This window comes from Rhamphochromis sp. 'chilingali' (genome assembly GCF_963969265.1).
Source record: "Rhamphochromis sp. 'chilingali' genome assembly, chromosome: 1".
In the NCBI taxonomy this organism is placed as follows: domain Eukaryota; kingdom Metazoa; phylum Chordata; class Actinopteri; order Cichliformes; family Cichlidae; genus Rhamphochromis; species Rhamphochromis sp. 'chilingali'.
In genome coordinates this window covers 35,872,733-35,900,599 of record NC_137929.1, presented here as the reverse complement: position 1 = coordinate 35,900,599, position 27,867 = coordinate 35,872,733, and the positions used below count along the sequence as shown (strand labels likewise).

Here is a 27,867-nt window from a genome sequence, read left to right as displayed (position 1 = left end):
ATGGCTGAAGGTAAGAAATTGTTATATCATTTGCAACTTTGCAGATGGTTTTCACCTGTCTTTCATTTCCAGTCATGCCTAAATCGTCCCCTTTTTCCTTGTCAGTGTACTTGTTTTGTTCTTTTGTTCTCCCTTTTTAAAGACCGATTAGCTGGTAGAGCTCCTTATTATTTATTTAATTTTGTCTCCTGCATTGGGCTTACACCTCTTCACAGATTTGTACAGTGGCACATATTTACATGTCTATGGGCTCTACTGGAAAAAGGACAAAAAATACTTTTTTCCCTGTAATTTGGTGTTTGAATGATAGTGACTTTTTGTGTGCGTATTTCAATCTGTGTATAATCAATAAATATTTTTTATTTAGAGTGATGAAATTTGTTTCTTAAATTGGTAAAAATAAATTACGTTTTATAGATTTGCAAATGTGTGTGGAGCTGTACTTAATTCATGCAAGTTCATGCAAGGTGGGCTCACCTGGTCATTCTCAGGTATTCACCTAGTTTTGAAGTCAATGTTGCAGAAGAAGGGGAGAAATAAACCTACAGCTGGGAGTGATCGTGGCTCAAGAGTTGGGTGTTCGTCTTTTAATCGGAAGGTTGCCGGTTTGAGCCCCAGCTCGGACAGTCTCGGTCGTTGTGTCCTTGGGCAAGACACTTTACCTACTGCCTACTGGTGTTGGCCAGAGGGGCCGATGGAGCGATATGGCAGCCTTGCTTCTGTCAGTCTGCCCCGGGGCAGTGGCTACAACTGTAGCTGCCTCCTCTAGTGTGTGAATGTGAGAGTGACTGAATAGTGGAATTGTAAAGCGCTTTGAGGTTCTCGAAAAGCACTATATAAATGCAATCCATTGTTATTATGTGTGTGACAGATGTGGTGGGTTTGCAGACTTTCTTTGTTCCACTGAGCTCAGAGGCTGTGATCACTGTTTCTGATGGAGGCATCTACAAGACTTACTTAACAAACCATGCTTTGCTTTATTTTTGCTCTAAACCCAAGAGCATTAAACTCACGGCCACACTGAGAGTAGAAAGAATAATCATAGCAGCAGTTATACACTGTTCATCTTTAAACTGCAACTACTGTCTGTGGCAATCCCTTATTATCTAATAAAACCCCTTGTCTTTGTTAGAAATTATTTTAACTGACCTATTCCTCTATTTGCCACCTTATTCTACTTTATTCTGTTGCTCCTATAGAGCACTTTAAAATATGGACTTTGAAAAGTGCTTCATAAATGTGTGATTACACTTACATCTTACATCCTGTCATTGAAGCTAAGATCCAACATGAAAACGCATCAGTTATCCGCAAGCCACAAGGCGGCACAGAAACAACATTTAAATAAAGAATAGATGTTTTGATTATTCCACAGCTTTACAAACACAGGACTTAACCCAAAATAAGAAACACACAGAAATGTCTACTGCAAACTGAGATTACAAACCCAAAAGAAGTAACCCAAAAAACAATAGCTAACCTCCCAAGACTAATAATAAATAGCAGCTCACTGCTGCTTACATCTTCAAGATGCAGATCAAACATTAAAAGTTACAACATAACACTTATGCAAGTGGTTGGGCAAATTTTCCTCTGTAAGTGGAAAGCCATCTTGGCTCTTTATACTGAGGTCCTCTGGCTCGGGGAAGTCACAGCCAGGCATTTACACAGTCCAGTCAACGTGTATTATCATTATTATTATTATTATTATTATTATTATATGCACTCTGTGTCTCGCTACCTTATCGTAGTGGAGGTTTGTGTGTCCCAGGAACACCAGGGAATCCCTGTTGCTGGTGGTGCACTGAGTTGTGGCTGAAAGGTGGTTGATGCCTATTGTGGTGGTAACCTATGAACCAGCTGGTGGACAGCAAAAGTGAAGGGAGCCATCAGGGTGAAGGAGGAGTCCTATCGGGCTTGGTTAGCCTGTGGGACTTTGGAGGCAGCTGATTTTTCTTGGCAGGCAAAGAAAAACATGGCTCGGGCACTGGCTGAAGGAAAAACCTGGGTGTGGGAGGAGTTCAAAGAAGACAAGGAAAAAGACATTTGGACTTTCTGGATTCTGTCAATTTCAGACACTATTCTATAAAGTTTGTGGGCAGAGTGCTAGCTAAAGGTCCAGCTGCTGTATTTAACAGGGAGACAAAAGATAGAGAGCTAACTTCACTCAGAGATGGAGAAAGATAAAAAAAAAAAGTCAGGATCATCTTAAACATGTCAGTATTCGGCTCTTTGGCTTTCCATTTATTTTACTTATTTGTCAGACTCAGTGTTGTCTGTTTTATTAGTGCTGATCAGGGTTAAAGCTGGTAAAGTCCTGATAATTATATGTCTTTAACTTGGTCAGTATAATATGAAAAGTTTTAGAAAGAATTCTGCAGAAATATTAAACATTTTTATTAAGGGCTATGATAATGTCAGAGAGTGTTTGAAGATGACCAGATGATGAATGTATAGTATAGTACGACTCATACAACAGTTATAAATACACAAGATCAGATCTTCATAATGAAAAGCATTTTTACAATCTGTTCTTATTATTGTTTGTCAGCTTTCCTAAAAGTGTGCACCAGCTGATGTGACTGAAACAATTGTGTGTGATTGTGTCACAGATGATGGTAATGGTCCTATCCTGGTGAGTCCTGTTCATCCTGTGACTGAGGGAGCTTCTGTTAGTCTGAGCTGCAGTTTGAGAACACAAAAAATACTTTCCAATGTGTTTTTCTATCACAATGACAAACTTATTGAAAATGATCCCCGAGGGGAGCTGAAGATCTCTGCAGTGTCAAAGTCTGATGAAGGTTTCTACAAGTGTCAGTACTCAGGAAGAGAGTCAGCACAGAGCTGGATGTCAGTTAAAGGTGAGCAGGATCAAAACATTTGATGGATTTTTGTAAAAATGATTTTCATGCTTGAGAAGAAACATTAGATTGTCTGTTTAATGCTTGAAGTCACCTGGATCTATTTTGTGAGAACTGAAATATGCAGTATAATAATAAGTATTATACTTTATTATTACTTAATTATTATTAGTCATTTCAGCAGCTGTGTCTGGAGCTGACAGCTCTTCATCTCCTGTGTGGTTGATGGTTGGACTGGTTTGTGGAGTCTCTCTCATTATTATTCTCCTGCTCTTGTTGTATCGCTGCAGACAGTCCAAGTGTAAGAGCCTCTTCTTTTCATGCTGCATTAGAGAGTTTATTTACTACATACACTTTAATTATTCACACATATACATGTATTCTGATCTCATGACACTAAATATCAGTGGAACAATTTATACATGACAAACATGTGTAATAACATTTGTCTCTTTCACAGATTCCTGCTTCACCAGGTTGGTAAAATACTTTTTATTATTATTTTAAACAAACATCAGTTACTTTTGAGTTTATTGTGTTTATTTCCTGTTTTAGGTCGATCTAGTCTGAAAGTCACAGTCCGGGCTCCTCCACAAATCATGGAATCAACCAGAATGAAACTCATGTGTACGACTCTCTTCAACATGGTCAGCATTGAAAAACAGTCTTTATTATCATTATTAATATTGACTTTTATTAAGCCTCCATTAACACAAACATTTAATAGGTTCAGTTTGTGTTCAGCAGTTTTTCAAAGAACATTTAAAGATCTTACAGTCCTGGTTTTGACTCACACAGAGTTTCTGTGTTTGCTCTGATCTTTAGTGTAACTAATAAAATGATTAATGTGAGCCTGGCTTGTTTTTTTCTTTAGGTACTGCTGACGTCTATGAATCAGTCACACAAGTGACAAACAGAAATGGTACAGTATATGTGCTGGAAAGCACAGAGCAGTTAGAGATGAAACTTGTTTTTGATTTAATGAAACTAATTCCATGTTTTTACAATCCTGTAAATAAAATTATGAACATTTCAGGAGCAGATGAATATGAAAACGTCGCCTCCTCTCTTATTGAGTTTAAAGATCTTAGAAGAAAGAGTGAGTACATAAAACGCGTGCAGTTTAAAAATAAAACAAACATCCTTTAAAAACGTATTTGTTTTCATTTGTGGATGAATTTGATCACCTCACAGGGCAACACGACACACCAGAGGAGAGTGCTGTTTACTACAATGAAGATGGGATGCAGGTACAGTCACAACAGTCCCATGCAGTGTTTGGTTTGTTAGATCTCCACCTCACAGAAACACATAATGTACAGAGTAGGGATGGGTACCGGTGTCCGGTGCCATGATGGCACCGGTTCTGACATAAACGGTAGTAACCAGACCGAAAAGCAGCGCACATTTCGGTGCTTTATTTCGGTGCTTTTTTTTCCTGAGCTGTGATACACTTCTAGCCAATCATTTTACGTTTCCGAGGATAGTAGGCGGGTCCAGGTACGTACGTTCTTTTATGCAGAGCTACAGATTAAAAATGCCCAAGGCGAAGCGGTCAAAAGTCTGGCTGTACTTCACAGCAAAATATGCAAACTCAGCAGCCTGCAACAAGTGCTTTAAGCTGATACTGTGATGCTGTCAAAGGAAGTAACACCTCAAATCCGATGAAACACCTGGCGACGCATAGCGGGTTTTTTTTTAAAGCCGAGAAATGCGCCGTATTTGATGGCAGCAGCAGCCGTTCTTCTCTGCGTGAGTAGCTTAATGTTGTTCGTGTGTAATTTACGTTGAGTAGGCTAACCACGTTATTACATTAATGCATGTAAGGTGAACTAGCAAATATCATCATAGCTACATGCGGCTGTCTTCTTGTTTGATGGCAGATGCTCCCTTTACCCTGGCCAAAAAGGCTAAAATGACCAAAGAAAAAGTGGAAAACAGCTAAACTGAGAGGTTTTTGGACAAAGTTTGTATTTTTTCCATTGTTTAAGCACTGCTTCCAGCTAAGAGTGATACCATATATGCCCCATAGCTGCAGAAAAGGCTAACATTGTTATCTTTTTACAAAAAAGCAGCTGAATATGAGAGGTTTTTGGACCAATTTTGTGTTCTCCATTCTTTAAGCACCGGTTCGAGCACCGTTTGAGCACCGGCACCGTTTCAAAAGTACCGATTTGGCACCGGTATCGGATAAAACCTAAACGATACCCATCCCTAGTACAGAGACACTGGATACAAAGTCTGAGCTTCCTGGATGCTTTTATCTCCTGCTGGCTGACTAACAGCTACTTTGTAACCAGTTTTACACATAAAGCTTTTTCTCCAGCTCCACACTCAGCTCTGTATCACCTGCTCTGAAAAGAAGAAAATACATTTCATTTCATTTTCACATTTTTGCACAAAAAGAAATCTTTACAATACAGAACACACAACAAATGATACCATGTGTATATCAGAGACCACATGTTTAAATCAATGAAAGTAAATCAGGATGATTTCCTCCTCCACACAGGTACAGAGGTGTGTCTGAGGGTCGCACCTCCTAAACAGTCAATAAGGTACAGTTAACGTCACACTCTTTGTAAAGACTCAAACACACAGAACAGAACTTCACTTTACATCGAGGGCAGGCAATGTTTTTATAATAAACTTTATTGTTCTCCAACAGGAAGCCACAGATGGGACAGGCACGAGGGGCAGCCAGTGACCCCATTAAACTGATGTTTTACTGTCCTTATTTTCCTCGAGTTATTGGTTCTGTTATTAGTTACCTAACACAACCTAATGTGAGTCTTTTGACTGAAACTAACCAAGTGACCTGGTGGAGTCTTGTCTTGTTGGCTTTATTGTCACTTCAACCATATACATTTAGTTCACAGTGAAACGAAACAACGTTCCTCCAGGACCAAGGTGCTACATGCAACATAAATTTACAACATAAGGTAACACTAAACTAGCTAACTAAGAGGCCTAGTTTGCTGGCTAGCAGAGACAAGACAGACTGACCTAACATAAATTACAACATAAATTAACAAAAAACTAACTATCTAACTATCTAACTATCTAAGGAAGACTAGGAAGTAAAGAAGTTAGTGCAAAAATCCAGTAATAATATTGTGCAAAAGAGCATTTACAGGTTGGTGTATACGATAGTTTGGTGGTGTGGGTCGGTGTGTTTGCGCTTGTGTTGATTAGTCAGTCTAGACTCAATGCTTGAGGTAGTTAAGTTAAGGTGAGTGATAATGTTGTGTGTGTGTGTGTGTGTATGTTTCTATATGTGTGTGTGCGCGTTTGTGTTTATCAGTCCAGTCCCTTTTTGTTGAGGAGACGGATGGCTTGTGGAAAAAAGCTGTTGCACAGTCTGGATGTGTGTGCCCGAATGCTTCGGTACGTTTTTCCAGATGTTAGGAGTGTGAAGAGTGTGTGAGAGGGGTGTGTCCGATCAGCCACAATGCTGGTGGCTTTGCGAATACAGCGTGTAGTCGGGAGAGAGACCCCGATGATCTTCTCTGCTGTTCCCACTATCCGTCATGCTCTGTACTGACAGAATATGGTGATACATGTGTTTTTATAACTTTAAGCAGTTATTTCTTAAATCCACCTTCACAGTCAGAGTTACATCTGTGTCAGTTTTTGAGAGCTGGGCTCCATGATGTAAATTAGCCTTTTTTTACATGTAGTGTTTCATGTCCCCTTTAATGCTGAACACCTTATATGACATTTTCACACAACAACACTTCTGCTCAGTATTGATTTTTCTTTTGCATGTTTGCCATCCTCCATCTTCCACTTTTACTGATTTGGTTCATGTAACATTTCTGATGGTTTCATGTTCATCAAAATATTCTAATCTGCAGTTTCAAGTCTTAGAGATTACACTCACTTTACATTCAGTTGAAGTTGAAGTTGTTGCTGTTCTTGGGAGACATTTCTCTTTTGTTCTGGTATCAAACTGCCTCGTGTTTGCTGAGTTTCAAGCTCTTTCTGTTCACCTGTCAAACTATTGCTCATGTTTCCAGAGCAGCTTTTCTTCTGGGTGGTTCACCTGGTGTTTTCAGTTCATGTTCAGTTTATGTTCCACATTCATGTTTCCCGCTTCACCGTGCCAGCCCTCTGTCTCAGTGTCATTAGCTCTACTTCCTGTTTCATTATGTTCAGCTGTGTTCTCACCGGTCCCTAATCATCATCATTAGCCAGTGTACTTAAGTCCTCAGTTTCATCCTGGTCTTTGTCGTGTCATTGATGTTAATGTTGTCTACTCTGCACGTGTGTTCAGTTAAGACAGTCATTTCAGTTCAGCCAGTCATCTTATGTTTGGCTCATCTGCTCGTCATAATAAATACCAGCCTTCACCTACCTGTGAGTCCAGCGTTTGGGTCCTCCTTTCCTCGCATCCACACTCGACACCCCTGACAGAATGACATGACCCTGCGTTGTGGACCCAGCGGACTCTGACCTCTTCGAGCGGCAGCAGGCAGCGCTCTTTCACTGGACGGAGGCGCTTTTTTACCCGCTTGGAGCACTCAAAGCACTAATGGGCTTCATGTGCACATTAGTGCTCAACAAATTGTTTAAAATCCAAAGAGGAGAAAGTAGAAAGAACATGTGACAAAATGAACACGGCTACTTACAAACACAGTGACTGTCCTCAGACAGCGCACACAACTGTCAAGTAATTCAGTTCAATTCAGTTTAACTGTCTGTTGCTGTAATTTGGTGCTATATAAATGAAAGTTGACAATTTTTATTATAAGGTGCAAAATCATAACCACAGTCGCCTCCAGGGGCTTTATACTGTAAGGACTGTACAACAATACAGAGAAACACTCCAAATCAGACGACTATGAGTGAGCAGTTGGTGACAGTGAGAATGAAAAACTCCTTTTTAACAGGAAGAAACTTTTGACAGAACCAGGCTCAGAGAGGGGCGGTCATCTACCACCTGCTGGGGTAACACTGTGGAAAAGAGCCAGAAATGAATAATAACTGAGCAGCTTGACCTCACAGATCATTCGGTTGCTTTTGAAGACGATGACTTACTGTAAGTGTGATTCTGGGTCAGGAGTCTGCTGTGGCACAGAGACCCTCTGAAGCAGGGTGGGCAATTCATTTTCCTGAGGGGCCACATGAGAAACTGGGCCTGTTGTGGAGGGCCGCATCAATAAACTGAACTCAATCCTGCTCAGTACTAATTTGATCTCTGTATAAACTGGTACTGGTAAGAGTGGACGCTACAATTAGGCAACGAAAATGTGAAACAGACAGAGTTAGAAAAAAAGCCCTTCACAGCTTTTTGTTATTACGCTGATTGTCTTGTTTTGTCTCTGCAATAATTCAGTTTAATAAAGTGTTTTGAAATGAACTGAGTCACTGAGTCACTGGTGAATTTTGAAGAGCTTTTTCTGTGTCTGTGACTCTTTTACTGCTTTTTTACTTGGCAGCACTTTTTTATGCGGCTCTGCCATCATGTGTCAGAATACAGAGAGAACAGTCAAAGTCAACAACTTAAACACTTTTAGAGCTGCTGAGCACCAAAGCTTGTTTTTGATCTGTTTACGCTCTGAAGCCGTCTCACTGAAGACTTTGCAAAAGGAAAATATTGTTTATGTTTTGATAAATTAAAACTTTTTAAACCCTAAAAAATTGTTTTTACTATATTCAACTATACACAAATGTACAGTGATATTTTTATTCAACAAGTAAGATCATGCAGTGATAATATGAGATCAAACTACAAACATGGCATTACAGAATATCATCTTTGTTCCTCTAAGCAGCCACGTTGCCTACATGTGTGTCAAAGGCTGTTGTTGATATATAAATATAGTCATGATCCTGGGTTTGCACCCAGCGTTTTGGGTTTGGACTTTATGGTTTTGGGTTATTTAATATTCAGAGGTCATGATTCTGCCCTGTAGAGTTGTTATCCCTCTGTTTATGTTCTTAGGTCAGCCACCCTTCAGTTATCCCATTTCTTCTAGCCTGCATGGGGGTGACTTTCCCCTGCAGGCCCATCTTCTCCAGAATTGTCCTGATCACACACAAAAAATAAGAGAAGAGAGAAAACCATGGCAATTATGTTAATGCCTAAAGTTTTCACAGCAGAACACAAGAGGAATACCGTCTGGACATCACCGGTTCTGTACAGTATGAGGGTTAATAAAACCGTACTCATATGAATATGATGTGCAAATTGATTTATTCTTAAAATTTATTATTAAAACATATCAAACTGAAATCCTGAAATCCAAAATGAATCCTGGGATATGTTGGGCCACGAACGATACAGCCAACACATCCTTCAAATCTGGGGAAATGAAGGACGCATTTGTCGCCGCATTTGGAGGACTCTTCAAATTTGGACAGCCTTCGTCGCGTCTTTGTGACGTAATTGCCTACAAATGCAGCCATCGACGAATGCTACCCCTGAATTTGGACACAGCCTGTGTCTCAATGTGCGTTGTGCACACTTCCTGTTTTACTTTGATAGTCACTTGTGCTTTGTGCATCATGTTCAGTTTAAATTGTGTCCAGCTGTGCTTCCAAGTGTCTCCTCTTAGCTACGATTCCCTCCTGTGGTTTGTTCCCTTGTTTGTTCTTGTGTGTATTTATGCCTGCATCTCTCTCTGTCCTGCATCGCGGTCTCCCTCATTGCTGTGTGTTCTGCCTGCCGTTTAGTTTCAAATAATTTTTTTTGTAGTTTTGCATTTTTTTGTATTCCAGCAATACAGCTGGGTTTAAGTTAACCTTTTCTAAGAGTCTGCATTTTGGTTCAAATCCTCATTCCTTCCCTCTTCACACCGCCAATAGAATAGCCCTTTATTCTCATCGTACATGTACAATGAAATTAAGGATATTTAGATCAGACCATGGACCTTTAGATCAGACCATGACAGGAAGGATCACTTTTTAAAGAGACGTGGCTGATGGAAAATATTGTGTTAACATTTTTGAAACCGCAAGTTCGCAAATAGCTGCAAGTCTATCTGCACCATCTCTGCACTTAAACAAACATCAATGACCTCATGTATATGTGTGTGTGTGTGAGATAAAACATACGTGATCATGAGGGTGCAAAACCACAACAGAGAGTCAAATGGTGGGACTCCCCACCATTTGACCTTAGAACTGAAGAAGCTTCTCGGATGAGAGGTGAAACGTCTTCAAGCAACTTAAACAAGTCCAGACACTTTTCTTTGCAAGCTCCTTAGACTACGATGACCTGGATGACTGAGAACCTTCACAGACACACAACAGAGAAAACAGAGAAAGATCCAGGAGACCCAAAAACAAACACGTGTCCACACCAGCAGAAGCAACAAGGAGCCAAAAAGAAAGATCACCTAAAAACCAACCGGAAGCCGATCCTGTCAGAGGTTGGCCATCCCAGTACGAGCTGAGGACAGAGCCCCAGGGCTCTGGGCACATGCACATAAATGCACAAAGACACACACCTGCATCAACCCACCGTTCTAAAACCCTTCACCCTGTGTCAGTATTTCTGTGAAGTATGAATGAAAGTTTGCACGCAGCTGCAGGCTTATCTGCACTTAAAAACCCTCAGTGATCTCATGTTTTTCTCCATCAGCCCACAGAATGAATCTCAATGTCTCCTGAAAACACTTTGGCTCTGTGCTATGTGATAATGTCTTATTCTTGCTATCAAACCTCAGGATGTGTAAAGAGGAACTGGAAGTTTGGTCATGGCCAAATTGAAATATTTAACACAATGAAGCAACATGGGGTTTGTTTCAGTGCTTTGTGTATTTACTCAATATGCATTCAAGTTTAGAGTTACTATGGCAACATGAGTAAAAATATAAAAATAAATGATTTAAGGAATAATTACTAAAATGCCATTAGATACACAACAAAAACCTCCTGACATCTCTCCTCTGTTTTTGACCTTCTGCAAATGATTTTTAGTTTTTAATAAATAATTACAATCCACAGTAAAACTGAAAATAATGAATAAGTGTTGATAATGTTCACTCGTATGGACACCAGACTGATGTGTCTTCTGACATATCAGTCTACACATAGCTAAACAGTTTGACTGAACTTCTGTCGAATCATAAAGGATGTTATTCTCATTTATGTTGTAAGTTGAAACTTTTGTGACCTTGATAGAGACCATATGGAAGATTTTGTGATGACCCAGAGTCTCTGTGTTCCAGTGATCAGTTATCTGTAACTCAGTTTTCTTCATTTGTTACTATTGAGGCCTGAAATGATCAGCTTCAGTAAGCTTTAGTAAAGGTCACCTCGTCTGCATGTGACTCTGGAGAGAATTACATAGTCTTTGTTGGTAACATGTAACATTCACTTTGATGTGCCAATAGAAGATACATTTATTTGTTGTCTTTGTTAATTTAATTTGTGAAACATACAGGTCTTTAGTTTCAGTTCAACCACACAGTGAGTCATTTACTCTGTTTGGGTATCAGCCAAACATAGAATTTAACCACAAGGAGAAAACATTCACAGATCTGAGGTCAAAGGAGCATTTTTATTATAGCACTGCATGATGATGTTTCAGCTAAGAGTCAGATAAAATCTCTAGATGTTTTTATGCAGCATGAAAGAAGAATTTCCACATAATTCCTCCGATAAAGAATCAAAATGTAAAAAAATCATTAAAAAGACTTAGATATAAAAATACAGGCTGTAAAACAGAAAAGGGGTTTTGGTACATTCACTTCCAGTGTGCAGGAAGAGTAACATTGCAGAATGATAATGATCCAGGGGACGCTGTCAGAGTAAAAAAAGACCTGGTAAGATATGACTTAAAGCGATGGAAAACATGTCACAAAACTGCTGCGGTCAAAGCTACAGGAGCTGTTTGAGTTTGGTGTAAAAGGGAAGGAAGCACAGAGAGACCAATCAGAAGAAGAACCTGTAGAAAAACTCTGTCACACCCAAACAAAACACAACTTCTCTTTTTTTCTGCAAAGTAAAACTGTTTGTGATTATCTGAGGATCAGAGTGCAGCAGGCTGGATGTGACGATGGGGCTCTCTTTGCTCTGCATGATGGGCTTTTTCTGTAAGTACACGTCTGACATTGTTTGAAAGGCACCAATAATTAAAATGTTCCTGATCTCTGAGAATTAGTGAGTCACTGCTTAGAGCTTGTTTAGCAAACAGGAGAAATTTGGTGATTATTGTTCATCCCTAAATTTACAATAATCAATAATCAGAGTAAAGCCTTTAAAAAAAACTTTACTCTGAGGTATAATATCTGATGAGTTTTTATTCATTATTTTAGTGCTCAGTACAGTCATCTGTGGAAACGCTGAAGGTAAGAAACACTGTTTTTACTCCAGTTCATATATGTAGCTGTTATCTCCTACAATGCTCGAAATCAGGGGTGTCAAACCTACGGTCCACGGGCCACATTCGGCCCTCGATACAATTATTTCCGGCCTGCGAGCCAGTTATTAATGTACCCTCGGTATGTGGGAACTGAATATTCAGCCCTGCTAAGAATCCGTGCTTTGATGGGCGCACCAATCGCATGCAAAGACAGGCTGGGATCATACCATTATGTGAAAGAAAGAAGGGGGGCAGATGTCCTGAAGACAGCAAGTGTAGTGGTACAGGCCAAACCATTTCAACAACTACCAAACAGGTAAAACAGCAAATGATTAAAGTGCAGGTAAACAGAAATGTTTCTATTTTTCAGCATCTACTATAGAAATATAGTATAGATATAATAATGATGAGCTACCAGAAGTTTCTTTCTATTTTTACACATTTGTTTCTTACAATTTAAGTCAAAGGGTGGTGCCGACAGGTTTCTCTCTTTCTCACAGCAGCTTTTTCTTCATCATGTAGAAAAACAGTTAAATACTGTAAACCATTTCTTACACTGATGGTGTCAGGGTGGTGGCTCATTGGCTCCCTTTTCTGTTCCCGTGTTTCATTCCATGTCTCCTCTCTGTGGTGAGTCTGTTTTGTCACCCATGTTTGTCTCCATGTGCCTTATTCGATGTTTGTATCTCTCTGCCCTCTCTCTCTCGCCCTCTCCCTCACCCCCTTGTGTCTTAGTCGTTTTACTGTGTTTCATCTTCATCTTCATCCTCTCTTCACCTGTTCCTGTTCTTGTGTCTCTGCTATTGCCTCCCTGTTTGTTTATCACTGTTGTTGTCAAGTCCGTGTGTCTCAGGTGTAGGTCTCAGTGTTTCCTGTTTTACTTTGACAGTGTCCCATCCTGTGTTCAGTTTTGCTTCCTGTATTGTGTCATTATGTTTATTCCCCCCAGCTGTCTTCTCCGTGTGTTTCCTCATCACCATCTTGTATATTTATGGAGTCAGTCGTCAGTCGTTTTTATATGGCGTTATCTTTGTGCCACTATTCTGACCGCACGTAAAAAAAAATTGCAGGTGCAATTGTTGCATTTTTGAGGAGAAATTTATTTTGAGTGAAGAAAAACTAAATTTGAGTGAACAAAATTCATTGCTGCTTTGCAAAAAATGTATCTGTGTTTGCTATTATCCACACACACACAACAGCAGCCCCTCTCGCTCAGTTTTTGCACTTGCGCTCGCTCACAATGTGTTGCTCGCGCTCTCAACATTTCTGCCCGTGCGCGCTCAACTCTTTCTGTACACCGTTATATTTGTGCCACAAAACCAGCCAATCACAGACTTGGATGCAAAAAAAATCTGATTGGCTGTTCTGGTCTCCAATCAGCTCGAAATGATGAAATGTAATATCCCAGAATCCATTTCGTCCAAAACTCAAACGAGGCAGTGGCGGAGGAACACAGAGTGTTTAAAATGATCATATTAAGAGTGTGCTGCCTTCATACAGACTAATTCTCTTTTCATGGATGTTTATCTGAACAGTTTACAGCACAGATTTACAAGAAGATGATGATTTGTGTGAGTAGTGCAGTGTATCTCACTGATATTGGCATGTGTGCTGCTTACCTCAGTGTACGCTTTTGTATTAACTCTTGGAGTTCTCAAAATCCTTGTACAAAGCTACATGGATAAAAATGAAAGGAAATACCAGATACTCCGGCTTCCTCCCACAGTCTAAAGACATGCACTTAGTGGGGTTAAGTGAATTGATTATTTTAAATATGTGGGAGTGTGAATGTTAGTCTCTGTCTCTGTCTTAGCCCTGCAACAGACTGGCGACTTGTCCAGGGTGTACCCTGCCTCTCGCTCTATGATAGCTGGGATAGTCTATAGCCTCCTGCGACCCTGATAAGGATAAGCGGAAGAGAATGGACAAGAGTTTAAAGTGGGATTCAGCGTGTGGAAAATCCTAAAATCAGTTTTTAATGGCTCAGGCTATTTTCTATTGAGAGCTCCAGTAGATTTTCTTAATGTATGAGCTGTGATCAGCTGACTTGCTGCTCTTTACAGATTTATCCACCTGAATTCAGTCTGATGTAAGCAGACGTTTCATGAGTTGTCCTCCTCACTACACTCACAGTACACTGTTTATACTGACTTTATATTGGACTGTCACTGTGCACCAGTCACACACTGGTCTTTCCTTTAAATCCCTCACAGTACAGCAAACTAACCTGTTTATCCTGCACTAATCTGTAAAGGATTTTCATGCAGCCTTAAATAACACAGTGATTCTACCTCAGTTTGTTTTGCAGCATGCTTCACACTATAAAAAAACATAATGTCAACATAAATACTCAAGTAAAGTACAGATAGCTTACGTACAGTAAGAAAGTATTTGTACTTTGTTACTCCCCACCTCTGGAAATAAGTAAATTGTGTGATATTTGACTATAAAATTGAGGTTGTTTACATGATATTGTGTGTTTATGCGTTGATGTTCAGTGTCACAGTTTAGATTTTTGCACACCTGGTTGTGTTCAGTCACTCTGCTGGTAGAGTCTAAATATCATTTAATCTGTTTGGTACAAACTAAACTTTTTATTGTTTATTTTTTAAGTCAAATTATCAGTCTACTAATGCTATGTTTTATTTGATCAGCTCCTCCTAAGCCCACTGTGACCCTGCAGCCATCCTGGACTCAGATATACAGCGGTGAGACAGTCACTGTCAGATGTGAGATTCAGGGAGGTGAAGGAGCTCAGTGGACGTATGAATGGAGACGAGGCCAGTCAAACATACCTGAAACATCCAATGAATACAGAATCAGCAGCGCTGCTGAGTCTGACAGTGGAGAATACAGCTGCCGGGGCACAAGGACAGAGTGGAGTGATACCATCACACTGACTGTATCATGTAAGTTGGAGATCTGTTTTATCAACATTAGTAAGAATCTGTTGTTCTTGCAGCTTTGTATGGAACGCCAGGACTGCCATAATGAATTAATTAAATACACCATTAAATAATTAATTAAATGTGGCAATAATTAATTAAAATTGGAATTAATTAATTAAATAAATAGTTATGACACATGTAATTAATTAATTATTGACACATTTAATTAATTATTTATGTATTTCACATTTTAATTAATTATTGACACATTTAATTAATTAATTATTGACACATTTAATTAATTATTTATGTATTTCACATTTTAATTAATTATTGACACATTTAATTAATTAATTATTGACACATTTAATTAATTATTTATGTATTTCACATTTTAATTAATTATTGACACATTTCATTAATTATTGACACATTTAATTAATTATTTAATGATATATTTATTTATTTCATTTTGGCAGTCTTGGCGCCTGGCTCTCATCATGAAATAATTTTATCTGTCAGCCTCACCCATCAAACTCAGGGGGCGGGGTTAACGCTGATTGAGTCAAAACCATTGCTTTGGCCTGGTGGCCATTGTTTCTAGCACACAACAACCGGCATGTGGAAGCTAACAGAACTGAGCTTTGAAAAACCCTGTTTGTGTGTTACCAAATACCGTTTTAATATTTTTTTAGCCGAGAATGTAGTGGTTTAATCTTCATGTGTCTGGTCGGTTTGTCAAGATACAGCCTCTTTGCAAAAGTGTTTCGATGATTTCGGAGATGTCTGCCCAGTCTCACGGCAAAGCGTGGGATAGACCCGCTCGCCTCGCAAGCAATCCCACCGACAAAGCGCAGGCCCCGGTACACAGCTGTAGTAACCCCCGCTGACTTCTTTTACTGAGGTTATATTTATCGATGTTTTATTTCCTGATGTTCTTATGTGTCCTACGTGTTTCAGTCGCCAATTCTGAATTATAACTAACATTAAAAACATGTTTAAGGAGGAGAGAGAGCAAATAAATCTGTTTAACATCTGATCTTTGGGTTTTTGTTCAGTAATCAGCGTGACCTGTGTATAAACACATAAAAGAGATAACGTTGGTGTTTCCGTCATGTAGTAACTGCTGGCTTTAACTGTACAAAGGTTGTTCGACACTATGAAACACATACAGACTTCATGATGTTCGGCTAATATTTTTATTGTGAATATTAATCATGCTGACCTCGCTCTGTACACCACGCAGCGAGGTCAGCATATCCACGATATCCTCAGCTCCATGAGTTAACACAAAGTTTCCCAGCTGACTATCTAACTGCCAACTATTCCAGAGACGTGAAAATATACAGCATAAAGAAAAGTGTAAGAGACTCAGCAGCAGATTAGAATAACAGTTATACATTTAATAAATCACCAAATGAATCCAAGAAACGAGCAAACCTGTTCCGACAATTTGAATTTGTATTCCCTCAGCTGCAGACTCGCTGCTGTTTAAATGTTTGAAAAGGAAGATTAGATATAAAAAACGTCAAACATAGACTCAGTCTGCCTTCACATTTGATATGAGGCCAGCACGTATAGTGGCCTCAGCAGGCTATTACTGAAATACACGTGCTATATCATAAACTATGATATAAATAGGGAGGTCCTATTAACATGTTTAGTTTTAAAGGACACCTTCCTGCCTTTAGTCTCCTTCATGAGCAGTATTAGTTTTCTTCTAACATCCAGAAGTCTGCACAATGTGTTTCATAGTTTGTAACAAGCCTTTGACAGGTAAACATAACATGACCGAAAAAGCAAAAAAAAAGAAAAAAAAAAGAGAGAGAGTGTTGACATAAGAAGAGAAAATTCTCTCAATTATGGAGACAGACAAATGGTTCATTTATGTTTGATGTGTGTTTATTCCTCCCTAAATATCGTCGGTGAAGTTCGCCATGCATGTCAGATTTTCCTGCGCATTTTTATACCTCTGCCAACAGAGAGAGAAAAAAAATCACATTCTAACAGACAGCTGGTGCTTAGAATACAGTTGAATAACTATTAAAAAACAGATGATATTTAGATGATAGTTCAGTCTAACACATGTGCCAGTGAACCATTAAACGTCTGTGAAACTATGCAGTTATGAAACGTAACTTTAACCTCAGCCAAACCGATTTGCTCAGTTGTAAATAAAACAGCGAAGTAAACGTGACCCGACAGACAGAACCTGAGTGAATGAAGTCCAGCGTTTAACCACTGAGAGCTAAAACTCAGCTGAGGTTTGAAAGCTGTGTGCCGGTGATTGGACATCAGCCGCTGATAAAGCTGTTCGCCTATAAAGTGCTCTGTAAGGAAACGAGCTCCAGCAGCTCTGCGCTCGGGGAAAACACTATATTTACTTATCTTGTGCAGAAAAATGCGCTGACATTGCGTTATATCGAGCACCGGCTGCCCAGTTAAACTGTGACTATCACCAGGTAACTAGGCGTGTTTCTTGAATTAGCAGCAGGTGTTAAACAGCTGACAGATGAGGAGGAGGATGCATGCAGGTAAACTGAGGGTCTGCTGAGCTGATCGCTGGTTTCGTGAGAAAAATGTCAGCTCGTTCTTTATGTTACAGAAGCACAGAGACACAAGACCAGGCGGAAAGAGACGATCGTTCGGTGAAAATGAGAATCTGCGAATGCAACATGTGGAACACGGAGAGTGGAATATGTAAACAAACCGGTTAACGTAACCCCCTCGGTGCACTCTGCATGCTAACTGTTAGCAGAGCTAGTGAAATCTCTGAAAACATCTGAGCACTTTTGCAAACATGTTCTATGTTGACAACCTGACCAGACGTACGTCGCGACATTCGCGGCTAAAACACTGTTAAAAGTGTAGCTGGTGACAGAAAAACGGGGTATTTTAAAACTACACCACCACCATTGCTGCTTGTGATTTGATCTGCATTCTGGGATAACTGGCTGCCCCAAGTCTACACAAGCAATCGATTATCTAGGATCGACCTGTTTTGACTTACTTTGCACGGCAACCAATCAAATGTTAGAGAAGCTGCATGGGCAGCGTTAACCCCGCCCCCTGAGTTTGATGGGTGAGGCTGACAGATAAAATTATTTCATGACGAGAGCCAGGCGTCAGGACTGCCAAAATGAAATAAATAAATATATCATTAAATAATTAATTAAATGTGTCAATAATTAATTAAATGTGTCAATAATTAATTAAAATGTGAAATACATAAATAATTAATTAAATGTGTCAATAATTAATTAATTACATGTGTCAATAATTAATTAAAATGTGAAATACATAAATAATTAATTAAATGTGTCAATAATTAATTAATTACATGTGTCATAACTATTTATTTAATTAATTAATTCCAATTTTAATTAATTATTGCCACATTTAATTAATTATTTAATGGTGTATTTAATTAATTCATTATGGCAGTCCTGGCGTTCCATAGCTTTGTAGCTGTTTCATTTGTGCTGCTCAGTAACATATTTTGAAAAGCAGCTTTTTATTCACAGTGAAGAGAACAAAACATATCAGAGTAACGTCTCTGCTGTGCAGCTCTAATACATGAAGTGCAGAACAAATGCTGAACCTGTTTCAGCTGCTCCACCACATCCACTAAGAACAACAGTAACATCCAATATTTTCACTTCTGTATTTGTGTTATTTTTATTTTTATTACTCCCTGTTGCACCAACATATGATGCAGTTCCTTCAGTTGTTTTTAGCATGTTGTCTATTGTTGAAATGATCTTAGAGGATTCAGGTTTTAGTTAAAGAGTCTGGTCTCATGACAAACACACACTGGGTCTTTTTCACTTAGTGAACCTCGCCTCTGTCAGTGCACCCCAGGGTGGCTGTGGGTACCATGTAGCTTGCCATCACCAGTGTTTGAATGTGTGTGTGGATGGGTAAAGCACTTTGGGGTCCTTAGGGTCTAGTAAAGTGCTATACAAATACAGGCCATTTCATTTAATGAATATAGAAATAATCATCTCACAGACAAAACATTATGTGCAGCTATTGTCAGTGCCATTGATATTTATTTAGAGTTTTTTCTCTAATTGATCTTTCTGAGTTAGCTTCAGTAATTACTTCCTCCAAACCATCGATGTGTCTTTTAAAACCCATTCTGACACATCTGTGCACATCGACAGGAAATGTCAGCTTCCACAGCAAAAGAATATAAAACACACTTACTAGGTCTCATCTTAGCTATCAGAGGCTTTAACAGCAGATTTAGTAAAGCACACAAGGACATAGCATGCTAAGTACAATCAGATCATATTAACCTGGGTTACTTTCTCATTACAGATGAATTAACTAAGTCATGCTTCAAATTAATGAGAGTAAACGAACTATGCATTTATTAATTAATTTTAAATACACTGAAGTAAATTTTAAAAAAATTTGCTGTGCAGATCAAAACAGTATTTCAGAGTATTTTGTGTCACACACTTTGTTATAGCTTCACCAATAAAGTTGATCATTTACATATTTCCATCTTTAAATTGTTCTGATTCAGTCATTTTTACTTTTATGTTCTTGTTCTAAACTGAACTGCAGCGAAACCAAAGGCTGAACTGAGAGCTGATAGGACAGCTGTTCCAGTAGGGGGCAGTGTGACCCTGACCTGCTCTGTGAGCCCATCATCATCATCACCATCATCATCATCACCATCATCATCATCTGGATGGAAATACTACTGGTACACAGATGGCAAATCTTATCAACCTGTGACAAATGAACAAATCAGTGTCTCAGAGGGAGGACTCTACTGGTGCAGAGGAGGAAGAGGAGAACCAGTTTACTACACAGAGTTGAGCCAGTCAGTTTGGATTGACACAACTGGTGAGTTTAAATGTAACTTCCTACAAAGCACTACATCTGATGGTAACTGAACCTTTTGTCATTCATGTGTTTTTATTGTACTTTCCTGAACATGAACAGTGTCAAACAGGCCTGTTGTGACTCTGTATCCAAACTGGTCTGAGGTATACGGAGGAGAGACGATCACTGTCAGATGTGACATCCATGGAGGAGACACTGAGTGGGATTATGAGTGGGAAACAAACAGCATCAGAAAACCTCCAAATCAAAATGAATACAGGATTATTTCTGCTTCATCATTGATCAGTGGAAACTATCGCTGTAAGGGCAGAATGAAAAGTTCACAGCATGAAACAACAGAGTGGAGTGATTCAGTCACACTGACAGTTTCTGACAGTAAGTCATGTTTGCTTTAAGCTGTTTGAACACTTTGTAAAATGTGTTTCTGTTCATAGACTGAGATTATTATTCTTTGTATAAACTGAGCTCACTGTTCAGAGACTGTACTACATGTTCACTGAGAGAAAATCTTTGTTGAACAGATGAACCCCGTCCTGTCCTCACTGTGTCTCCATCATGGCTGAGTCCTGGAGCCTCAGTAACTCTGAACTGTGAGGTTGAACATCCGTCTGCAGGATGGAGCTTCTACTGGTATAAAGCTGTTCCTGATCTGAAAATATTCAACTATAAATCCTCCAGTTATGAGCTGCTACCTGATGGCAGTGGGACTGCACAGGACTCCTACATCATTCATGGACAGACACACACAGCAGGATATGTGTGCAGAGCTGGAAGAGGAGACCCAGAGTATCACACTGATCACAGTCAACCAAAGTTTGTCTGGTCTGCAGGTCAGTTTGTTTCTCTCTAATAAGTTGTGTCATCACTTTAATTCCCCATTATTTTTCTTGCAGCGGCATGCTGACATTGAAATCTGATGTCCAATTACAATTAAATTGCATTAAACGATTATACTTAAGTTTCCTCAGAAGCATTAAAGTGAATCTCATCCTTTCTCACTACATTCAAGTAAACTGAGCTTCAGTCAAACACTTCTGTTGTTATTCAAATTCCTCCTTGTTTGTTTCTCACCGAGTTAAACGAGGATGAATTTTGTCTCCAGGTCTTTTTAATCTTCATGTTTATGATTAGAAAGTCTGTAAAGCTGGCAGCACTCCTGTGAAGCACATTATGTACACAGATGATCTCGTGGTCTTTAGTCCTCATGTTGTTGTGCTTTTGCTGTGAAAAATGATATCAGACATGATGCCCATAAAAGTGCTGTCATGATTTGTAGAAGCAAAGACAACAAACATTTAAGATCTGCTGATGTTAAACTGTCTGATAATGATCTGACTGTTTGTAATAAGGTCACAAATGTCAGACATCTTATTACATGACTGATGGTGAAGATCTTTGCTTGTGCAACAACAAACATGCATGCTGTGGACAAGCTGTAGGAAAGCAGGTTTATAGAAACTTCTAATGTTGCTTCTAATGATGCTGTGAGATTATTACTGAGAGACCCAGATGGTTCAGTGAAATCTTTCCAGCTACAGGAGTCACAACATTTAAATCTGTATTAACAAATTTTATTCATAGATTTATTTGCAGTTATGTTGGGTTTAGCAAGAACTATTTTTTTCACTGTGATATTTTGAATCCTAACATCTGTGAGCTTTGTCTCTTCACTGCATGTTGTTTCCAGATGTTCATTCAGCAGCGTCTCTCACAGTGAGTCCTGACAGAGTGCAACACTTCACCTCTGACTCTGTCTCACTGACCTGTGAGGGAAACTTCACTGAGTGGAGAGTGAGGAAGTTCTCTGAGGACGGCCGACTGTACTCTGACTGTAGGAGAATGACTGGATCCACATGTGACATCAAAGCATCAAAGTCAGATTCTGCAGTGTACTGGTGTGAGTCTGGATCAGGAGAGTTCAGCAGTGCAGTCAACATCACTGTACAGAGTATGTTATTATACATTTACTTCTTGGATCTGAATGATTTAGACGTCACATGAACATTTGTCTCAGCTTTGCTGTATGTGAAGTAATTCTATGTGGCAACACAAACAAAAATGAGAATTTCAGATGATTTTAGGCTCCAAAGCTTCAAACAATATTCTTGGTTTTTGTTCTCTAATTAAATGAGTATTTTATATTTTCTCCATCAGAATGAAACTCTAAAAAGCTCAACATCTCTGTCATCACATTAGATAAACTTTTATTGTCTCCATTCAGAGTAACTTAGGGAAACACATCATGCAAAAAACAAACAAAAATGCAAACACTCACCCACAATTTCACCCATAATGATTCAGCAATTGTATTGATAATAATTTGACTCCTGCAGGGAAGACTAAACACTGAAATGTTGTCACTTGTTCAAACTTCTCTCCAGTCATTGAAACCAAGCTGAGATCTCCAATAGATCTTTCATCAAAGATCGTTATAAATATGACGATTATTTTTCTTTATATTTAATGCGAAGGTGTGTTTCTTATACCACTGCACAATCCCTTCTGATTTCCACAATTTTTTTTAATATAATATGAAAAGAACAGGAGATCTCACACAGCCCTGTGAGACTCTTGTTCTTATAACCTGTATGTGTGAACGAGTAGAACTGACTTTAACTTCCTGTTGTTTTTTTAATAAAAATAGCCAAACAACCATCTGATTATATAGGGATCCACTTTCATGTTATTTAACAGTGTATAAGTGTTTGTGGTATTAAACACTGATCTTAGATCATAAATAACAATCGTGCATAAGCTGAGGGGTTTTCTAAATGCTTTAAAATCAAGTGAGTTAAAGTAATTATATTCAAATTGTACTTCACTTCACAAGTGCTCAACCATAATGCATTCAAAGGATTTCATTACTACTGATGTTACTGCTGCAGGTCTGTGATCATTATTATGCTGATTGCAGCCTTTTTCTATATAGTGAGGATGAAGCTGATATCAACAGGACTCCAAGCTGGAGTCAGCTCATCAGCAAATGTTTAAAGAGAAAAGCTGAAACAGCATCAGGCCCACAGGCCTTCTTGGTATTTAAGTTTTTAAATGCAGTTATTTTTATTTCATTCTATTCACAACCCTTAGATCAGTTACTAAGTGAGTCTCTGTTAGATCACATTATGAGCTTGCAAAATAAAAGGATCAGCCGTTCAACTTCATTTACTACATGCATTTCTTTCTTACCTGGATTCAAGTCGATAATCTGTTTCACAGAGTCGCTTCTGTGAAAATCTCCCTGAAGCTTACATGTCCGTTTTTTTCTAAAAGTGTGCACCAGCTGATGTGACTGAAACAATTGTGTGTGATTGTTTCACAGATGATGGTAATGGTCCTATCCTGGTGAGTCCTGTTCATCCTGTAACTGAGGGAGCTTCTGTTAGTCTGAGCTGCAGTTTGAGAACACAAAAAATACTTTCCAATGTGTTTTTCTATCACAATGACAAACTTATTCAAAATGATCCCCGAGGGGAGCTGAAGATCTCTGCAGTGTCAAAGTCTGATGAAGGTTTCTACAAGTGTCAGTACTCAGGAAGAGAGTCAGCACAGAGCTGGATGTCAGTTAAAGGTGAGCAGGATCAAAGCATTTGATGGATTTTTGTAAAAATGATTTTCATGCTTGAGAAGAAACATTAGATTGTCTGTTTAATGCTTGAAGTCACCTGGATCTATTTTGTGAGAACTGAAATATGCAGTATAATAAGTATTACACTTTATTATTACTTAATTATTATTAGTCATTTCAGCAGCTGTGTCTGGAGCTGACAGCTCTTCATCTCCTGTGTGGTTGATGGTTGGACTGGTTTGTGGAGTCTCTCTCATTATTATTCTCCTGCTCTTGTTGTATCGCTGCAGACAGTCCAAGTGTAAGAGCCTCTTCTTTTCATGCTGTATTAGAGAGTTTATTTACTACATACACTTTAATTATTCACACATATACATGTATTCTGATCTCATGACACTAAATATCAGTGGAACAATTTATACATGACAAACATGTGTAATAACATTTGTCTCTTTCACAGATTCCTGCTTCACCAGGTTGGTAAAATACTTTTTATTATTATTTTAAACAAACATCAGTTACTTTTGAGTTTATTGTGTTTATTTCATGTTTTAGGTCGATCCAGTCTGAGAGTCACAGTCCGGGCTCCTCCACAAATCATGGATTCAACCAGAATGAAACTCATGTGTACGGCTCTCTTCAACATGGTCAGCATTGAAAAACAGTCTTTATTATCATTATTAATATTGACTTTTATTAAGCCTCCATTAACACAAACATTTAATAGGTTCAGTTTGTGTTCAGCAGTTTTTCAAACAACATTTAAAGATCTTACAGTCCTGGTTTTGACTCACACAGTGTTTCTGTTTTTGCTCTGATCTTTAGTGTAACTGTAATAAAATGATTAATGTGAGCCTGGCTTGTTTTTTCTTTAGGTACTGCTGACGTCTATGAGTCAGTCACACAAGTGACAAACAGAAATGGTACAGTATATGTGCTGGAAAGCACAGAGCAGTTAGAGATGAAACTTGTTTTTGATTTAATGAAACTAATTCCATGTTTTTACAATCCTGTAAATAAAATTATGAACATTTCAGGAGCAGATGAATATGAAAACGTCGCCTCCTCTCTTATTGAGTTTAAAGATCTTAGAAGAAAGAGTGAGTACATAAAACGCGTGCAGTTTAAAAATAAAACAAACATCCTTTAAAAACGTATTTGTTTTCATTTGTGGATGAATTTGATCACCTCACAGGGCAATACGACACACCAGAGGAGAGTGCTGTTTACTACAATGAAGATGGGATGCAGGTACAGTCACAACAGTCCCATGCAGTGTTTGTTTTGTTAGATCTCCACCTCACAGAAACATATAATGTACAGAGACACTGGATACAAAGTCTGAGCTTCCTGGATGCTTTTATCTCCTGCTGGCTGACTAACAGCTACTTTGTAACCAGTTTTACACATAAAGCTTTTTCTCCAGCTCCACACTCAGCTCTGTATCACCTGCTCTGAGAAGAAGAAAACACATTTCATTTCATTTTCACATTTTTGCACAAAAAGAAATCTTTACAATACAGAACACACAACAAATGATACCATGTGTATATCAGAGACCACATGTTTAAATCAATGAAAGTAAATCAGGATGATTTCCTCCTCCACACAGGTACAGAGGTGTGTCTGAGGGTCGCACCTCCTAAACAGTCAATAAGGTACAGTTAACGTCACACTCTTTGTAAAGACTCAAACACACAGAACAGAACTTCACTTTACATCGAGGGCAGGCAATGTTTTTATAATAAACTTTATTGTTCTCCAACAGGAAGCCACAGATGGGACAGGCACGAGGGGCAGCCAGTGACCCCATTAAACTGATGTTTTACTGTCCTTATTTTCCTCGAGTTATTGGTTCTGTTATTAGTTACCTAACACAACCTAATGTGAGTCTTTTGACTGAAACTAACCAAGTGACCTGGTGGAGTCTTGTCTTGTTGGCTTTATTGTCACTTCAACCATATACATTTAGTTCACAGTGAAACGAAACAACGTTCCTCCAGGACCAAGGTGCTACATGCAACATAAATTTACAACATAAGGTAACACTAAACTAGCTAACTAAGAGGCCTAGTTAGCTGGCTAGCAGAGACAAGACAGACTGACCTAACATAAATTACAACATAAATTAACAAAAAACTAACTATCTAACTATCTAACTATCTACGGAAGACTAGGAAGTAAAGAAGTTAGTGCAAAAATCCAGTAATAATATTGTGCAAAAGAGCATTTACAGGTTGGTGTATACGATAGTTTGGTGGTGTAGGTCGGTGTGGGTCGGTGTGTTTGCGCTTGTGTTGATTAGTCAGTCTAGACTCAATGCTTGAGGTAGTTAAGTTAAGGTGAGTGATAATGTTGTGTGTGCGCGTGTGTGTTTATCAGTCCAGTCCCTTTTTGTTGAGGAGACGGATGGCTTGTGGAAAAAAGCTGTTGCACAGTCTGGATGTGTTTGCCCGAATGCTTCGGTACCTTTTTCCAGATGGTAGGAGTGTGAAGAGTGTGTGAGAGGGGTGTGTCCGATCAGCCACAATGCTGGTGGCTTTGCGAATACAGCGTGTAGTCTCCTCTGCTGTTCCCACTATCCGTCATGCTCTGTACTGACAGAATATGGTGATACATGTGTTTTTATAACTTTAAGCAGTTATTTCTTAAATCCAGCTTCACAGTCAGAGTTACATCTGTGTCAGTTTTTGAGAGCTGGGCTCCATGATGTAAATTAACCTTTATACATGTTCAAGGTTCAAGGTTCTTTATTTGTCACATGCATACATGTAGTGTTTCATGTCCCCTCTAATGCTGAAGACCTTATATGACATTTTCACACAACAACACTTCTGCTCAGTATTGATTTTTCTTTTGCATGTTTGCCATCCTCCATCTTCCACTTTTACTGATTTGGTTCATGTAACATTTCTGATGGTTTCATGTTCATCAAAATATTCTAATCTGCAGTTTCAAGTCTTAGAGATTACACTCACTTTACATTCAGTTGAAGTTGAAGTTGTTGCTGTTCTTGGGAGACATTTCTCTTTTGTTCTGGTATCAAACTGCCTCGTTTTTGCTGAGTTTCAAGCTCTTTCTGTTCACCTGTCAAACTATTGTGTGTGACAAATAAAATTTGAATTTGAAATTTGAATTTATTGCTCATGTTTCCAGAGCAGCTTTTCTTCTGGGTGGTTCACCTGGTGTTTTCAGTTCATGTTCAGTTTATGTTCCACATTCATGTTTCCCGCTTCACCGTGCCAGCCCTCTGTCTCAGTGTCATTAGCTCTACTTCCTGTTTCATTATGTTCAGCTGTGTTCTCACCGGTCCCTAATCATCATCATTAGCCAGTGTACTTAAGTCCTCAGTTTCATCCTGGTCTTTGTCGTGTCATTGATGTTAATGTTGTCTACTCTGCACGTGTGTTCAGTTAAGACAGTCATTTCAGTTCAGCCAGTCATCTTATGTTTGGCTCAACTGCTTGTCATAATAAACACCAGCCTTCACCTACCTGTGGGTCCAGCGTTTGGGTCCTCCTTTCCTCGCATCCACACACGACACCCCTGACAGAATGACACGACCCTGCGTTGTGGACCCAGCGGACTCTGACCTCTTCGAGCGGCAGCAGGCAGCGCTCTTTCACTGGACGGAGGTGCTTTTCTACTCTCCTGGAGCACTCAAAGCACTAATGGGCTTCATGTGCACATTAGTGCTCAATAAATTGTTTAAAATCCAAAGAGGAGAAAGTAGAAAGAACATGTGACAAAATGAACACGGCTACTTACAAACACAGTGACTGTCCTCAGACAGCGCACACAACTGTCAAGTAATTCAGTTCAATTCAGTTTAACTGTCTGTTGCTGTAATTTGGTGCTATATAAATGAAAGTTGACAATTTTTATTATAAGGTGCGAAATCATAACTACAGTCGCCCCCAGGGGCTTTATACTGTAAGGACTAGGGATGGGTATCGTTTAGGTTTTATCCGATACCGGTGCCAAACCGGTACTTTTGAAACGGTGCCGGTGCTTAAACTGTGCTCAAACCGGTGCTTAAAGAATGGAGAACACCAACTTTGTCCAAAAACCTCTCATGTTCAGCTGTTTTTTTGTAAAAAAGATAACAATGTTAGCCTTTTCTGCAGCTATGGGGCATATATGGTATCACTCTTGGCTAGAAGCAGTGCTTAAACAATGAAACAACACAAACTTTGTCCAAAAACCTCTCATGTTTAACTGTTTTCCACTTCTTCTTTGGTCATTTTAGCCTTTTTGGCCAGGGTGAAGGGAGTATCTGCCATCAAACAAGAAGACAGCTGCATGTAGCTATGATGATGTTTGCTAGTTCACCTTACATGCATTAATGTAATAACGTGGTTAGCTTACTCAACGTAAATT

General features: G+C 39.0%; 1 protein-coding gene across 1 annotated transcript; it reads left to right on the top strand.

The window, feature by feature from the left end:
• Positions 1-26,526, top strand: LOC308407868 (low affinity immunoglobulin gamma Fc region receptor III-like; the record flags this gene model as incomplete). The annotated part of the gene is made up of 12 exons (XM_080899794.1): positions 1-10; positions 2,613-2,861; positions 14,829-15,083; positions 19,638-19,922; positions 23,669-23,788; positions 23,948-23,963; positions 24,043-24,134; positions 24,363-24,410; positions 24,525-24,587; positions 24,683-24,738; positions 25,100-25,145; positions 25,256-26,526. 11 exons carry the CDS (start codon positions 1-3, stop codon positions 25,115-25,117), a joined length of 1,212 nt encoding a protein of 403 aa, XP_080755920.1. The 3' UTR covers positions 25,118-25,145; positions 25,256-26,526.
• Between the last annotated feature and the right edge of the window lie 1,341 nt (positions 26,527-27,867).